General features: G+C 47.7%; 2 protein-coding genes across 2 annotated transcripts in view; both read left to right on the top strand.

Moving 5' to 3' along the window:
* Positions 1–10,916, top strand: part of LRIT1 (leucine rich repeat, Ig-like and transmembrane domains 1) — a 13,694-nt gene extending 2,778 nt beyond the window's left edge. The window contains exons 2-4 of the mRNA XM_026851837.1: positions 297–763; positions 4,267–4,572; positions 6,917–10,916. Of these exons, the coding sequence (XP_026707638.1) occupies positions 297–763; positions 4,267–4,572; positions 6,917–7,899 (1,756 nt within the window). The 3' untranslated portion in view covers positions 7,900–10,916. The remainder of the gene's footprint in view (positions 1–296; positions 764–4,266; positions 4,573–6,916) is intronic.
* Positions 10,917–14,957: 4,041 nt separating this feature from the next.
* LRIT2 (leucine rich repeat, Ig-like and transmembrane domains 2) overlaps positions 14,958–17,711 on the top strand; it is a 3,000-nt gene continuing 246 nt past the window's right edge. The window contains exons 1-3 of the mRNA XM_026851746.1: positions 14,958–15,145; positions 15,508–16,289; positions 17,494–17,708. Of these exons, the coding sequence (XP_026707547.1) occupies positions 15,036–15,145; positions 15,508–16,289; positions 17,494–17,708 (1,107 nt within the window). The 5' untranslated portion in view covers positions 14,958–15,035. The remainder of the gene's footprint in view (positions 15,146–15,507; positions 16,290–17,493; positions 17,709–17,711) is intronic.

Below are 17,711 nucleotides of genomic sequence, written 5' to 3'. Positions count from 1 at the left end.
AAAAAAAAAAAAAAAAAAAAAAAAAAAAAAAAAAAAAGCAGCAACACTATATGGGCCAGACTCAGACTCGCCCCACTCCAGGAGAGGCACAGCGCTGCAGTCCCTGCAGCCAAAAGGTCCATACGAGTTACTGCGCGTTGATGTACTCGTGGTGGTGATGTGGGGATCAGCAGCAGGTAAGAAACGACAAGACAGCTTGGAAAAAACAGACAGGTGGATCAAAATCTTGCATTAAAAAGGTTTCAAAACCCTTTCAAAGTACAAGATGTCACATCCGTGTTGTGTTTCCCCGGCAGGACGGTGCTGTGTAACGACCCCGAGATGACCATCCCTCCCGTCAACATCCCTGTAGACACCTCCAAGCTTCGGATCGAGAAGACGGCCGTGCGCAGGGTGCCGGGAGAGGCTTTCCACGCGCTCCGCGACCTGGAGTACCTCTGGATGCCCTATAACTCCCTGGCCAGCCTCAGTGGCATCACTTTCAAGGGCCTTCATCGCCTGCTGGAGCTGAGGCTGGATGGGAACTACTTAATATCGTTCCCCTGGGAAACCCTGGCTGACGTGCCACAGCTGAGGCTTCTGGATCTACACAACAATGAGCTCACCTCCATCCCTCCAGATGCTGCTCGCTACGTCAGGAATATCACATACCTGGACCTGTCCAGCAATAAACTGATGACTCTTCCTCAGGCTCTTATCGCCACCTGGACCAACCTCCAGGCCGTTCCTTACTTCCCCAATGACAACTCCAAAATCATCCTGGGTAAGAGCAGCACCCGCTATTTCGCCGGGGCACAGCGGTCAGGAGCTCCGCATCCTACTGCAGCATTTTCATCCTCGGTGGTTACCACAGCAAGTACACTGCTGCGTACAATTTACTACCCCGCTGTAAAGCGTGCAAATCCATTTACATGTTAGCAAACTCATCTCAGGGTTCCCACACCCAGTTTATTACACCATAAACTTTATCACTCGCTTGAATCTTTGTAACAGGACTCTTGCTCAAGCCCTTTTTCTTTACTGATGGTGCCGGTTTTGACAGAAACACAAATATGATTAGAGCTCCACATAACTCATGTGCTCTTTTCTAATAACGGTTACTATGGAATCGATCAATTTTAAGCAGCATTAAAATAAGAAGATAGATATATATTATGCCCAAATCAAAGAGGAATAAACCCATCACTGAGCATAAAGTCTGGCTCAGGACGGCCAGTTTGTCTCTTTTAAGATCCCTGTTTATCTCTTCACACAGAATTAAACCCTAGTCTCTCCAAAGCCACCAAGATGGTGCTGCCTTCAAGGGCAGCTATAAAATTACAAGAATCTCCTTTTTGGTGGCAGTCCTGGGGTCCTCAGAAGGGTGGCTTTAGGGCAATTGTCCATTTTTGTGTCGGAGGGCGTATGACAGAGGACTGTTGCAGCATCCCCAGATGAGGTTTTGAGCGCATTTCCTAGTTCAGGGGATTAGTACTCAGCCTTTTAGCCATGGTGCACTGGTTCAAATCCAGAGCAGGCTGGTGATGGTTCGGAGTTGTTGCCATCTGCTGTCTCCACTTGCCATGAGCTGATCCACCTCCACCGCCTGCGTTTGGACTGCGGTGTGTGGGCATCTGTGTGTGCTGCCTCTACAGCCACAGATGTGAGTTCAGGCACTTGCTGATAATCTCACCAGAGATAATCTCACAGATTTTGCCAGTTTTCTCTCACTCTGGGACGTATCTGCTGCTCTTTGTTCTCTGGATAAATTTAAGGGGATAAAGATTTTAAAACCAGCTTGCAGTAGAAAGAGACACAGGACTTGAAAAATATTCAAATTGCCACCGATAAAGCTTTTAGTGTCCTTAGCAGATGTTTAAGGTTTCATTAGCATCAGGAGAGGAGCAGGTGTTTCATCATCTTGTTTTGCCAGATGCAGTACCAAGATCTTTAAGCCAAAGCTGGCTGGTTGGGATTGCCCATTTTATTTGTGGCAGGACAAGACGCTTCCTGGATCATTTATTTGTCTTCTTTTTTTTTTTTTTTTAAGAGTCAAGTTACATGTAAAAATGTGATTCCATTCAGTATAGATTAGGAGAGTATTTTGTTGAGAAAAACTCATGCCTTGATGCTTGTGGCCAACCTGAGTGTTTATGTAGCCAGCTGTGCACAGGTTGCTTGTGCCAGGATCCTAAAAAATTAATGCAGGCAAATGAATATAACGCTAAGATTAATACGGTAATGAACAGGCACTCCAGCTCCTAGGCCCTGTCCTGCTGACACCCCCTGGGACCAGGTGTATGAAAGACTTGTCCCTTGCAGGAGCAGAACGGGAGAACACAGCTGCACGTTTCTGTTTCCCTCTGCTCATTGCTGCTTCTCATGGAGGCATAAAAAAATCCATGAATAATGCAGAGTGAGCCCAGTCTCTTCCTCTGTCTACAGTGCACAGTGGTGACTCCTCTGCAGAGCCTTTGCCTGTAGACCACTTCAAGAAGTACCTCCAGGGGCAGCTTGCTGGCTGATAGTCGGTGCCCAGGCTGCGAGGTTTTGCACGAGGATTGCCCACATGAGCCCACTTGGCTCCGGGGGTGCCACGGCATCAGCTGGGGCTGGGGAATCCGGAATAAATTGTCATCTAGTGCGCGGAGTCAGAAGGAAGCTCCTAGCAAAAACTGCCATAAACCGACAAAGCCAAGCTGAACTTCCATTCTTTACTTCGTCCCTTCACTTTGAAATATTAAATTACAAGAAGTGCCCTCCGGCTAAGGCCCACAGCTTCCCAGTCCCCTCCCAAGCGCAGGGAAGGCGCTACGCAGCGGTCTCAGAAGGGAGATATCAGCAGAATCTTTAAAACACTTTATTTGAGGCCTCCGGGACTTCTGACCAAGCCGGTGCTTCTGTTGTCTCTGGGAAATTCAAGCATCCCCCTGACACTCGGGGAGCCTGGTGGCCACCCCACGCGTTTCTGTCAAAACTCGGTTCTTTCCAGAAAGCCGGTCCTTGTACGGCTGCTGCCACGAGCACTGGGGCCAGCGAGAGCGGCACCGCAGGGCGGGCACCTGTGGTCTCCTCCCGCCGGGGACGGAGGGAGTTTGGTGTTCTCTGCCACCAGGCAGGTGCCAGCCCCGAGCCACGTCCTTGCGGAGAAGAGGAGATGGAGCCCTCCTGGAGGCGGCAAAGCTCAGTGCTGGGTGGGCAGGGCCCTGGGAAGCCGTGCTCCCGGCTCAGTTTCAGACGCGCCTGGCGTGAGGGGGCATCGATGTCCCCAGTGCCAGGTCCGCTGGCTCGGGTGCTGAGAGACCGTGAGCTTGTCCACGGGAAGGTGAATGTGAATATTTGTCTGTAGGATGACACAGATTTAGCTGGGATGAAGCCACTTCTGTTCGTGGAGACGCGTTACTCCAGTTCCAGATTTGCTCTTTCAGCACCATCTCCGCAGGTCTATTTTTGATAATGTCTCGTTTTTTGTTTTTTTTTTCAGAATTTGAGTTCAATAGGTACACACTGGGGTAGCAGGAAAAAAAGAAAAAGAGGAACATTCTGGGATTCTAAAAACAGGAGTGTATTCTTCAATACACCCTTCCTATGTGTATATTCTTAATATAGTTACTGATTTTTTACTTTCATATACTGTAACATGTATATTCTTCAATTTCATCCTTAAAACAGTTCTTTGATTTTATCGAGTGCAACTTAGCATTTCAGGAGAGAAACCAACTGATCATTAAAATAATGAAAATAACTTGGAATAACAAGGCTGCAAAAGAACTGTCACAGTCAGGTAGGATCACCTACACCTACTGCAGGCCTCACAGCTGGCACGACAACCTGGCTAATATTTTAATAATCTCCAGCAAGAAGAGTTTCCTGGCCTGTCTCTTCAAACCTAAAAAAATCCTCACCCCAGACCAACTCGACCCTCCCCTGTGGCTACTTCTTTGTTCCATCCCAGAAGCAAATGTGTTTATAACAGCTTCTTGGTTTGCTGCTTGATGTGCAATGTTTCCATGATATGAATAATTCTGCTTTGCACTTAAAGAACATGAATTCAGCCCCAGATTTTGAGACGCTTTAGTCAGCCGTATTTATCCTGGCAGGGATGGGTCCCTCAGGCTCGTCCAGCAGCAGCGGCAGGCTGTGGGGATGCTCCCACCCCTGCCTGCCTCTGCATGTGCCCGGGGAGTCCCTGTCGGGCGGGTGAGGAGCCCGTCGCAGTTTGTCTGCTGAAATACAGAAACAGGAGGTGCTGTTGGAGTGACTTCCTGCTCTGATTTATTTCGACAGGCTTGCAAGACAATCCCTGGGTGTGTGACTGCAGTCTCTATGAAATGGTCCATTTCCTAAATTTCCAGTCCCCGAACGTAGCGTTCATCGAGCCCCGGCTGAAATGCTTCACCCCGCGGAGCCTTGCAGGAGTCTCCTTCAGCCGAGTTGAGCTAAGGAAGTGTCAAAGCCCCATCGTACACACGTCCGTGGCCAAAGTCAAGACCATCCTGGGCAGCACCGTGCTGCTGAGGTGTGGGACAACGGGGGTGCCCCTTCCTGAGCTCAGCTGGAGAAGAGCTGATGGTGCTCAACTCAACGGCACAGGTGGGTTTGGTTTAAGCTTTTCTGAGGGAGACCCGCACCTTTATCTTCTACAGACTGCGCAGCAAATGGAAGCTTCTACCACAATAGATCCTTCCCACTGATAAAAGACCCCAAAAAAGTGGTGCAAAATTAAGATTCACTCTAATCCACAATAGTAGTGTACGTAATTCACTATCACACTGTGATTTTTCTGTGGACTATAAAACTACTTACATGTTAATGTAAACATCATCTGACACATGTATTATCACGGGTAAAAAGTGGGGTTTGCTTTGTTTCATTACAATTGTGGTGGTGAGACAGATCAAGGGGGCTTCTGCCAATCTCTTGGAGCTGAAGCAATGAAATACATCTGGCTGTAACAAGAGGCTGTTTTAGTTATTTAGTTATTCCATTGCTGAAAAGGCTTCCCACGGAATTATTTTATGGGTCTTTGAGACTAATGATGAGCTGAAACACCTCTGGCAGAGAGATGTCTGATGTGAATTCAGCTGGGATTCAAATCTGATGTGGCAAAGGAAGAAAGGTTGCAAATGTAACATTACTGATATATTAAAGGAGAAAAAAAGCCACTAGTCTGCTGAAGAATACGCTGCTTCAGCGACAGTGCTGCCAAGAAATGGCTCATTCCCGATGGGCTGACAGAGTCAATGCTCTGTGGGAGGAACAGTGACCAGGTCCCTTTCTGTGCTCCCCGATCTCGTGGGGGAAGCCTTCAGACAGCCACTGGGTTTGTGACCTGATCACGCTTGACTTCCATTCACAAGAATGCTCAGAGCTAGAATTGCGGCGTTGGCCCTTTAATATGGGGGGAATTTAGGGAAAAAAACCTCTGCTGGACTCAAAGCAATTGTCCTTAGCTTTTCTTCCTAGAGGTTTTAGGTCAGGACCTTCATCCCTCCAGCCTCCCCTGAATGCTCTGTGTCCCAGGCCTGGCACCGGCTTTCACAGCGGGTCCAAACTCGGTGGATGAATTGCCAAGTACGGCATCTGATATTCGAAGGGTTACAGGGCTCCTCGGTGCACAGAAACAGGGGAGAGAGCGTTTTTCTTTCACAGCGGTAGAACCGCTTGTAATAAATATCCTCTCTGGGATCTGCACAAGCCATTGCTCTGTTGTGCAGGATGCGCAGGATGTCGCAGGGCCGCTCCTCATAACGCTAATGTCTACCCATCATGCTGCGAGCATCCCTCCTACACTTGAGAGAGAGGCAGGACAAAAAAATAAAACAGAGGATGTTTTCCCGAAAGCGTATGTTGAGTTTACTTCGAGCTACAACTGAGAATGATGTATTTTGTGCCCCATTAAATCAGACTTTAGCACCTTTCAATAAAAAGTTGGCTGAAAAAACACATTATCTCTCAGCAATGGCAGCTTCTGGGCCAGCGCTGTGATACGGCTGTGGGAAACGCTGTTCTGAACGGAAAGGAGTGAGGAACGCCCCACAGTCCGTATGTACGGGAAGGTGCCGTAGGAAGGCCAGTAGCTTTATGGTTAATAACATACCCATTCAGTAAATAATCAAACAGCTGCTGCCGTTGGAACGAGTCCTGATTGCCCAGGCTGGATTCTGCCCCCACAGGGGCTTGGGAGAAGTTTGAATTCTGTCTCACCTTTGCCTTTCAGACATCTCCCTGGTTCACCTTTCGGTGGGAAAGGGCAGAGAGAGTATTTTTTTTTTTTTTTTTAATTATTATTATTTTTTTCTGCACAAATAGAAAAAGGCAAAAAAAAAAAAAAAGCTAGTTTTAGCCTCCTGGTAAACCAAATGAGAAAACCGACACTCAGCTGTTTGTTCAGTGATCAGACTTCCCTGTGTTTGGCTCAATATAAAAGCTTGTGCTCATATAGCAGTAAAAGGAATAATATTTCTCAGCTATTTTTCCCCATATAGACTAGTCCAGATACGGTTTTTAGAAGAAAATCTCCACTGTTTGTATTTTCTGTGACTCAGAGAACCGCACCTAATGTTCAAATAGATCGTGCTACCGCCTACTCCAATATGGTACCTACATAAGAGCTTTTAAGCTTTTTTTTTTTTTTTTAATGGAAGAACCTTTCCTGTTTTGTTTTCAAACTGTACATCAATTTGGAGGAAATAGCATCAAACGCTTCACATATATTCAGTCTGAAGCAGTGTAAATCCCCACATAACCTAATTTTAGCGTTAATGTCCTTTTCTTGGATTTACTTTGATTTTGTAATCTTCTTGGTGGCAAAAAGAAGTGATGATTGTACTGGATCGAGCAGACGTTTGGCTGATCGAATCTTAATATTTTATGAAACGTGTGATTAATTCTGTTGGTTATGGCCTATTTATGTTACGTTTTTCCGCCCTTGCAGTTCACGAAGAGGTTTCTGGTGATGGGATGAGCTGGTCTATTCTGGGCCTGCCTGTAGTCTCCTATGTGGACTCTGGAGAGTACATCTGCAAAGCAAAGAACTTTCTGGGGGCGACAGAGGCATTCATATCTCTGATCATCACAGACTCGGAAAGCACGGATGACCCCAACTCTAATGCCAGAGGCGCATGGAGGGGGAAGGCGAGCGAGATGGAAGCAGCTGCCTACAATGACAAGCTCGTGGCAAGGTACATTATCACCACCTCCACCGTGCCTACCCTGGGCGCTGGGGTGGGCACTGGAGAGGGTCTCCTCCCAGATGTGGCACAAGACAACGGCCCCAGAAACCTGCTGGTGAGCCCACCTACGGGTCAGGAGGAGCCGGAGCGCGTGGTGAGGTCTGTCAGGGTGATAGGGGACACCGACCAGAGTATCACCCTGGTCTGGAAGGCCCCTCTGGCAAAGAACACCACAGTGTTCAGTGTCCTTTACGCCATCTTCGGGGAGAGAGACATGCGGCGGATCAACGTGGAGCCGGGCAAGACCAAGGTCACCGTTTACGGGCTCCTGCCGAAGACCAAATACATCGTGTGTGTCTGCGTGAAAGGGCTGATCCCCAAGAAGGAGCAATGCATCATATTTTCCACAGACGAAGTTGCCAGCGCGGGAGGGACCCAGAAGCTCATCAACGTGGTTGTCATCAGCGTGGCCTGCGTCATTGCTGTCCCCCTGACACTAGTGGTCTGCTGTGGAGCACTGAAGAGGCGCTGCAAGAAGTGCTTTGGGAGGAAACCCAAAGAAATCCAGGAGTCCTACGTAACCTTTGAGAGCCTGTCCCCAGGGGCCAAGGCGAAAGGTGTGGAAGGAGAATACTTGACTAGACATACCCCCGACGAGTCCAACAGGCTGCTGTCCGCCCGGTCCAGTGTGGACTCGGAAGCAATCCCAAAGATAGAGGGGCAGCCTAACGAATACTTTTGCTGACACTACGTAGGCTGGTTGTCAGCTCCCAGGGGAAATCCCGTGGCTGCAGTTGGGACTCTGCTCCAGCACTGCAGGTCACCCTCTCAATGCCTCTGGCACTGACATGTTCTGGGGGTGAAGGCAAGAGGGGAGATGGTGCCCCAGCTTTACAGAAACGTTGCTCATCCCACCTGGGGTTTGCTGGTTTGTGCCCAGTCAAAAGCTTCTGTGATAATGGCCTCGTTCTGCTGGACCACTCTTATTTTCATAAAATGAAGCATGCACACTGAGTGTGAGGACATTAAGCAACATTTCCGAGTGCGTGCTGCCTGGTGTTGTTTAGTACCTGCTATGCAATATGCTAAATATTTTATTCTCAGCTCTTTTGATGTTCTTTTGGTTGTCAAACAGGGGGGGTGTTTAGCAATTTTAACATAAATGTCTGTGAAGGTGAAAATTGACAGTCTCACCTTTTACATCCCCCGTGTTTGCATGAAACATGCAACTCGATTCTCAATCGATCGCTGAACACAGATGTAGGTGCAGTGCAACCCTTCTGGGTATGTCCGTCGTAAAAACAGCTCTATGCTCTGAAATCGGAGAAACGTGCAAAGGAGGTAGAAATCAAGAGCCAAACCCCAATCCACTGCTAAGAACACATAAGGGAGTGTTTTGTGATTGCATTTTGGCCCCGGACACCATTCTTCAGATTCTCTTGAACAACGGTACCTCACAGCTCTTGCTGGCATTCTGTAGCTGTACTGTAATTAGTAGAGTCTGTTTTATATCAGCCGTGCTCGTTAAAAATCATACAGCAGCCTACTCTACTAATTATGTTTGGTGTTGTGAGGCTTTGTAGTCAGTACTGAAAAACCTACGTTAGACACTTCTGCAAAAGTGTCCCAGAGCAGCCCTGTCGTTGCTGCTGCTCTCCTGACGAGGCTGGTGGTGAGGACCAGAGGGCTCAGCCGGGCACGCGCGCTTTGGTCGTGGCAGCGCCCGCTCTGCGCGGAGCAGGGGCGTGTGACGTGTGCCCGCGCACATCAGCCCTTCTTCCACCACGGCATCAGTGGTGGCCGAGGCTCGGTGCGTTTCAAACATTTCACAGGTTCAAGAACCCTGAAAAAACCCTGTCTAATATTAATCTAAACGTGCTGTCAGAGCCAGGGTGAGCGAAGCAGTTACACCGGAACGTGGATCTGAGGGGTTACCACAAAGCACTTCCCAGATGTGTAATTTTCGACTCTAGTCCCTCATGTAGTAATTCTGTACATAAAGTTTTTCTCTTTGTAATGAATCTACTTCACGAAGAAAATTATACACGTTCTGCCAAATGTTGATCGGGAGGGATCCAGCCTAGTTGAAATGATAACTGACAAATCTTGCTGGATTGTTTTAAAACGTGTACTTGTAAATTTATCGGGAGGATCTCCACTCACATTCTGGGTGTGTATGTGCAGTGCGGGTTAACAAAATTCACCGTTGGAACTTGTTAGGGTGGAGCCCTGCATGGATTTTGCAAGTCCCCCTCGTGCAGAAGGATTTCGGTTATGTCAGGTCGCTTGGCCCGATGGAAGAAACAAGTGGTTTGATCTCAACATGAATACAAGCCACAGGGGACACGTGACAACAGTTTCTGATAATCCCTGTACTCCTGACGGCAGTGATAAAGAAGTTCTCTCTCATTGGGAAAATTTGTCAATCTCTGTATAAAATAACGCACGCTACTCCCGGACTGCATAGATTTTTAGGTTTCAGAATAACGTTGTGCAAAGCGATGTATTTTAATACAACGGATTACCTGATGAAATATGTCGTATGTAACAGATCTATTACTTATTTATGCAGTTGCATTTCCCAGGATGATTTTTAGAGTCACTCTCCAAGTAGGACAAAAATATTTTTCCAGTAGCGGTTTTTGGGATGAGTTGCAAGGCTTGCTGTATCACCGGGCCCATTCCTGCCCACGTCCGCAGCAGTATCTCTGGGCTGCGCGGGAATCAGCCTGACACGGCCCTGGGTGGATAAGCCGGCCCTGAAGAGGCGGGTGATCGGCTGCACCCAGGCCTGCGGAGGAGCCGCTCTGGCCCCTCCATCAGCCCGTCCCTGAGCTGGAGAAGGAAAAGGCACCGGCTGGGCCAGCGCGGCCGCTCTTTGCTCTCCAGGAGGATGGAGAGATCGTCCTGTCCCTTCACTGTGGAGGTGTGAAGTTTTACACACTCTACCGGATATTTTTTTCGCACGTTGAATAAGTAGTGATCCCAAGTAGAACAAAGATGATTTTTCTTCTCTGTGTCCTATGGCTGTTCTCAGTGGCTCACAGGTGAGGCAGCACAGTTCAGCATCTCAGCTGCTGCCGCTCCAAACCCCTCCTGCCCCTCCACTGCGCCGGGACTCGGCGAGATAATCGATGGATGGAAACTTGCATAAGCTCTGTGTTGTCTGGTGTTGGTCAGAAAAGAAACCCTCTACTTGCTAAACCGCGGGTGACATGTCAAACTATTCCATATGCTGGTTTTCTGCTGAATGCAACTTCAGTGCTCTGGGTCAGAATTTCAGTGGTACGATGCGCGTAAAGATAAACACCTCACCGGATTTTTTGTTGTTATTTTAACCGAAGGGGTGCTCGTCACCGGGTTTCAGCCGGGTTAGCTCGAGCAAGCTTCCTTCTCTGGTCATGACATGTGAATGGAGCTGCCTCAGCATTCAGGCAAGGACAATATTCACCCCTGGAAACAGTTTCTTACTCAGCTGAAGTCAATCCTTGGGCAGACATGTGCTGCAAGAACCTAAACGAACATCTGAATATCTTTTAGAATTACTGCATTGGTAGCATTTTTTTTTTTTTTGACACTTTGTTGTGTTTGGTTTTCTTTTTCCTTGGAAAATGTTTTGTCTGTTAATAATCTCTTTGTGTCAAGTTGCTTTTTGGGGGTCTGTTTCAAATATTTTGCCACTGTCAAACGATATATTTTGGAATCTCTTGTAGTACAATGTTCCCTACTTTTACTATTAAATAATTTAAAAATTTCTTCTCAGATGAGTGTTGGACCACTTCGGTAACACTTAGGAGTAAAGTAACTGTCCACCCGCATTAGGCAGGAGGTTTGCACTGCCTGCCTGGGCTGAGGCGTTGGAGAGCATCAGGAGCCACTCCGCAGCGAGCACTTCATGTGACACAGAACAAGGACAGACAAGCTCCTCCTTCTGCAGTATCTTTTATATTCTTATTTTGGGAATCAGAGTAGTGTAAAATTGAAAAATTATGCATATGGTTTTAAAAAGAAGGTAATTGTGTTTTAAAACCTAATCCAAATAGCTCTGAAGTGTACTGGAAAATTGTTATTTCTTATTTATGATCTAGAGAAAAGCAGCTATCAAAATGAGGGAACTGACCAGATTATAAATGATATAATGTGCCCAAAGTGATTAAAAAGGATTACTGCAAGTAGTTGAAGTGCAAGAAGAAATGTAAAAAAAAAAATAAAAATGTCAAGGCTTTGAAATATATTTTCCCAAACTTTTTAAAAAGTGTCCAGGCTATCCAGCAAGTAGATTCAGACAAGGGCGAGTATCGGCTCTGATTTCCGCAGATATTTTTAATGCCACCTGTGTATAAAAATTCCACATTTGTAAAATCATGTTCAGGCTGACAAACATCTTATTTCCACAATGTGATTCCAGCATGCTGCACAGCTGTAGTTGTGTGGTGTGGTCACTCTCATATTTATTTCTGTGTGCCCAGAAAGAATAGACTAAAAAGTCTTTAAATGATCAAAAAAATGTAGGACACAAGGTGTGAATGTGTATACCTATAAATTTATGAAAAAAAAAAATGAAGAACAACCTAAAAATGTCAATAGGACAGTAATGCTGAAGTTAAAAAAAAAAAAAAAGGACATTGAAGAATGACTTTGATGAGAAGCTTCTTCAGGAGCTTTTTAACCTTGGGATATTTTTTTTTTTTTTACCATTGGAATGTTTTCAAAGCCCCTCAGTGTCAGGAGTGTTCTGGGAATGCCTGAGAAGTTTCGGCGCGTATTTAATCAACACTCAGCCAGGATGCCACTTGGTGTTAAAGAGCAGCTGAAGGGAGCGGACGTCTGCCGTCACCAAAGTGACCATTAAATTTACAGGCAGGTATAAACTGGGCTGGACTAAAAAGGCCACAAAATCCCAGTCCAGTAGGGAACATAAACAGAATAGCTGTGGCTGACACTGTTTGGGAGATTTTTTCCATTTACTTATTTTTTTGTTTTTACTTTTTTTTCTTTCCCCCCCCTCTCCTAGCGAGTGAGTAAATTCTCTGCCCACTACTTCATCTGATTTTGATAAGCGATTCGCCACTGCTTTCTCAGGTTAATACTGAACCTTCTGAGTACACTTGGGGTTTGGGAATATTTAGAGAAACGGCCTCTTGAGCAGCCTGACTACAGCTGGAGCATCGGCCCATGGTACTAACTAACCACCCCCTTTGAAAAGCAGTTTCCACCCTGGTAGAAGATTGGTGGGACTGGGAGGAGAGCTCATGTGAGAGAAAGAAAACTGCAATGTTAGGTTTTGTGGTTTTGTGGTTTGTTTTTTTTTTTTCTGTTAATCAGCTAATTTATTTAAATTAATGTAATTTCTCTTCTAACAGAGAAGCCTGGATGAAATTTTACTTGCTTCACCCCAGGATATGGAGCATTATGCACCCGTACTGTGCCCAAAGATGTACATGGGGGGATCAACCGATAGTTTTTTACTCCATATATAAACCTGTTAATAAATAACACTTTTTTTCATTAATTTTTTTTTTGTGACTTTTAGCCTCCACGTACTTTAGGACCCTCTCTGTGGACCACGGAGGAGGGATGTGAAGGTGGCAAAGGAGATTTTCGCAAGGCTGGGCTTTAAAATCCCTCCTGCTGACCTGCCTGGTGCTGGTGACCGCCAAACCAACCAGACCAGCCCAACCCCGCGGCCCTACCGGTGGTGTGTGTGCCGCTCACAAAACGGGCAGTTTTCTACTGCCCTTTCCTCGTCAACCTCGTGCTCCGATGGGCATCTCCAACCCCCTGTGGGTGCCTGGGCAGCATGAGCGGCCCAGCCAGTGATCTGGGGGGGCTGCAACCATTGACCCCATCGCGAGGAGGTGTCCCACCACCTCAAATGAGGCTGAACACCATCAAGACACTGGTTTTCTCCCGCCTCTGCTGAAAGATTTTTTTTCTCCCAGACTCTGCAGCTCGTACACGGGCAAACTCCAGGTTTGCTGCTGACTCCCAACCGTTTCCTAACTAACTACGTTGTATGTCGTTTACTACTGTTATTACCAGCCATAAGGTGTAAAATGATATAATTACATTTATAAAATAATAATATAATTGTTTTACTAGGGATTATTTCCATGGCAGACTACAGAAGGCATTTGTCTCCCCGGGTGCCCACGCTCCTGCAGGGTGGGCACGGGGGTCCCTGAGGGCCTCTGTTCAGCAGCTGATGGGTGACTGGGAAGGACGCTGGTCCCACTGCAGCTGCCAGTGTCGCTCCGGCAGTGCTCCCAGTTTAGCCAGCCCTGCTGACCGGTGCCCTCTTTGCCGCTAAAGCTCCACTGAAAGTGCACAAGGAGTGTCTGCCAGCTCTCGGGACTGTGCTGGTGCCACTGACACTGCAACAGCAACAACTTCATCAAGGAACGTCCCCAGAGGCCACCACAGTCAGGTGAGGGATTTGTCACTGCGGCATCGGCCGTGCTACAGCCCAGCAGCCTCACTCCTTCACTCAGGGCTCACTGGCACGTTAAAATGTGGGAGAGCTGTAGAAATATCAAGTACCACAGCATGGACAAATAAGGAATATTTCAATTAAAAAAAAAAAAAAATTCCATATGCTTGTGATCAGATGCTGGGCACAGTGAGCAAGAGCAGCCCCGCTACTCGGGGCCTGCTGCGTGTACGTGGGAGGCCACTGCACAAGAGCCCTCCGTGCTTTCCCCACCAGATCTTTTCGGTGATTTGCCTTGAACTCAACACGCCCGTCGATTAAAAAGCTGAAGAATCAATCCCACGGCTCCTGCAGGCTCACAGCGGCTGCGCTATTGCACCAACCCCGACAGCCATGTACAGGTCTAAGCCGTCGCGCTATAAATATTTTTCCACCCTGGTCCCGTAGGTTAGAGGATAAGTAGGTTCAGGCTAATCGTGATTTGTGACCCAGCTTCACAAGTACTGGCGATGAGGTTAAGCCCTTTCCCGGCTGCGTGGTGCTTTCTGCAGCCTGTAATGAACTCCATACACACTAGATGGCCCCAGGAGAACGCAGCGCTGCTTGGAAATTATCACCAAAACCTCTATTTGGGATTTAAAAAAAAAAAAAAAAAATTTGGTTACTCCAAATTCCTTCTCATAGAATTATTTAGACTGAGCTTTTCAAGGTGACCAAAAGGCAATCATCACATGTCTTACAGGGAAACCAGAGGAGAGCACTGAGATTTTATACTTAAAGAGAGATAATTAACTTTTGAGATTATTTTTTTCTCAGAGAAGACAACAGACTGGCTACAGCTATGTTTTTGTTTCCAATACCAACGTGTAAGAGTGGAGATGATGCGCGTGGGGGATGATGTTCTTTCAGAGGAGAAATAGTGTCGTGGTTCTGTTCCCACGACAGAGCACCTAAGGCTGGGGAGCAGGTTTGGCGCTCGCCGTGTGCACCCTGCACCGAGCTGGGGCCTGATGGCTTGTGCCCTAGGGCACCACGCACTGACAAATCACAGCTGTGAATCCGGCCCTTACTGTGCTTTTCTGCCTTGATAAATGCCGCTAAAATAAAGGAGATTGAGACGGACCTCTTGAAATTAAAAAGTAATTAGGCCTGGTTAACTACTAAAGGCCTGGGAACAGAAGTGGGCTTTGGCTCCATCTCCATGTTACCAACCAACCACCCACGTCTGTGGGAATCCCTGCAGCTGATGAATAAATGCCAAGAGTGGTCCCGGGGGCAATTTTTAACACTTCGACAGAAGCTATGAACCATCCTACTTGTCTTCTTCAGGGCCGGGTCGCCAGCAGGATTTATTTCTGCGTCAAGGAAGATTACACCTAATAGGATTTGCTTCTTGGAGACCGTTGGCATGTTTGGTGCAAACCCTGCACACTGCTTTCTTAAAGGAGAATATGGACCCTGTTTGTCATATTTTCCTTCTACTTCTGGTCTTCCACAAGATAAACCCATCTGTTTTGTCTTGTGTCACAGGATGCTCATGTTCTCAAGACAGCTATGGAAGGTAAGAACGCTACTTACCTTAGTTGTAGCCCCAGCGAAGCAGCTTGGAGCGTCCCAGTATATATTTGCTGATGATGGGAGCACCAAAACCAGCTGGCCACACGGTATGCCTGCTCTAACACTTGAAGAGCACTAGCTTGAGCATAGAATGAGATTTCCCTGAGATATATCATTGCGTATGTAGCACTTAATTGTATTCTTTGTGGGAAAATGGGTGTAAAACCCAGGGAAGGGTGGCTGTACGGCTTATGTGTGCCCTGTATACAATAACTTATTCAAGTGCTTGTAGATCTGTATAGGGAAGGGGTTTGTTAGCCACCAACACTGTGTGTGACCCGGAGAATTTTCTGGTTTCCTCCTTAGGAGTCTGCTCTGCACGTCTGCACTGCTGAGGCAGATCCCTACAGACATCCCTCAGGACATCCGGAAAATTAGAATAGAAAATTCTCACCTAACAGAATTGCCTCGCGGGTCTTTTGAGAACGTTAGTGCCTTGGAGTATCTCTGGCTTAATTTTAACAACATCACAGTGATGCACATCAAGAGCCTGGAGTATCTGCCAGCCCTGAAGGAGCTGCGCTTGCAAGGGAACAAGTTAAGCTCGGTGCCATGGACAGCATTTCAGGACAGCCCGGCTCTGAAAATCCTGGATCTGAAGCACAACCGGCTGGATGTCCTTCCCGAACACGCGCTCCGCTACCTGCCCAACCTGACCTATTTAGATCTATCCTCAAATCAGCTTACTGTCATATCCAGGGATGTCTTCTCCAGCTGGCCTGTCTACCAGAGGAGCCAGAGGGCGGAGGGGCAGACGGAAGCTATTTCCACCACCGTCCTGGCCCTTCATGACAACCTCTGGATTTGCGACTGTCGCCTGCGGGGATTTGTCCAGTTCATCAAGTCGGTCGGCCCCCCCATTATCCTGATGAATCCCTATTTAACTTGCTCAAGCCCGAAATTCAGGGCAGGGAAGTTTCTTCACGAAGTGGAGCTCAACAGCTGCATGAAGCCCCTGACCTCAGCCCTTGACACCAACATGACAGTCCCTGTGGGGCTGAACGTCACCCTGACCTGCTTCGTGCAAGCCAGCCCTTCCCCGGCTGTCTGGTGGAACTATTCACTCAAACTTTTAAGGGCATTTAATGGTAAGAAAATTTTTTTCTTTTTTTTTTTTTTTTCATTAAAAATTTATGTTCTGTTATTCTACTTATGTAGGCCTTCAGGCCATCACAGTCACCACACCAGTTCTCAGCCCCTTTAGATCATCACAGTTACTGTGGTGGCAATAATCCAAATAATCTTAATCATCCTACGTGTCTAAGCATGTCTGAGCATGAGAAGAGCTGCTTCACACAGGATAGCAGTCAAAGATGAAAGGAGTGTGGCCTCATTTTTACACAATTATTTTATGTGTTGATTTTTAGTAGTAGCTCTTCGTCATGACACACGATGTAAGAACTGTTAATACTACATCAGTCATACATGTATAATAAATATGTAGTTATCTAGACATGTAAATATTTACACTATATATTATACACTACATATATATGCACACACTCATATGTCCGTGTGTGTTTGTAGGAGCACAAAACCCACAAAACCTTGCAGCCCTGTTGCCTGTGTCCATTCATCTTCTACAACCAAAAACAGAGGTGGTTGCTTTGCTTATTTATGTTCTTTATTGAACATAAATAATACGAGGCCTTTCCCTCTTCCTCCCCATCCAGCTCGGCTCTTTCATGATCTCCCTCACGTTTATTTTTCACTAAGAGCCTTCACCAGGACAAGTTGCTATTTTTGTCAGGTGCATGTGGGCACCGCCTAGGTTACGTGTGTTCCTAATGAGCCAGGTAGCTAAATAAGACAGCATCAGCCCTCCATCCTGGGTGATGTTTGCTTTAGCTGCTGCCTTACAGCAGCACTTGTGCAGCTCTCCACAAGCACCTCCAGGATTAACTACATAGAGGCTCTTCCCAAGCCCAGAGTCGTGCTCCCTGTTTGGGGAACAACAGGGGGTTTCATACAATCCTTCAAGATGCATCTTCCTTCCACCCCAAAATTCCTGGCTCCACACAACTTTTTGGTCCAAGCTGACATTGTTCTGCACTCGGGTGTGTGCAGAATGCAGCTGTGCCTCAGTGGCTCTCCCTGCCGTGCCCTGACCTGAGGATGCTGATGGCAGAGGGCACAGTCCGGGCCCCTCTTCCTCTTTCCTTGGGCAGGGCAGGTCCTGCCTGGCCCCATCCACACCAGAGCGGTCCCGGGGCTGCCCCGGGGCGTGGCGGGTCCCTGCCCACGGAGGCAGGAGAGGGTCCCGCCGGCTGACACTCTCCCCTGTGCCCGCAGTGTCCACGCAGCCCATCAGCGAGGAGATGGTGCGCTCGGAGCTGCTGATCCCGACAGCGCGGCCGGCGGACGCCGGCACCTACACCTGCACGGCTGCCAACTTCTTGGGCAACTCCTCGGCGGCCATCGCCCTCCGCGTGGGCGCTCCACGGGCACCCACCACCCCCCCGGGCTGGGCCGCCGTCGCCCCCGCCGAGCCGGGCGCCCCCGTGGAAGTG

This window comes from Athene cunicularia, assembly GCF_003259725.1.
Source record: "Athene cunicularia isolate RWA chromosome 6 unlocalized genomic scaffold, athCun1 chr6_part2, whole genome shotgun sequence".
Taxonomy (NCBI): Eukaryota; Metazoa; Chordata; class Aves; order Strigiformes; family Strigidae; genus Athene; species Athene cunicularia.
The sequence above is the reverse complement of the archived record's forward strand: the minus strand, read 5'-3'. Positions and strand labels throughout refer to the sequence as shown.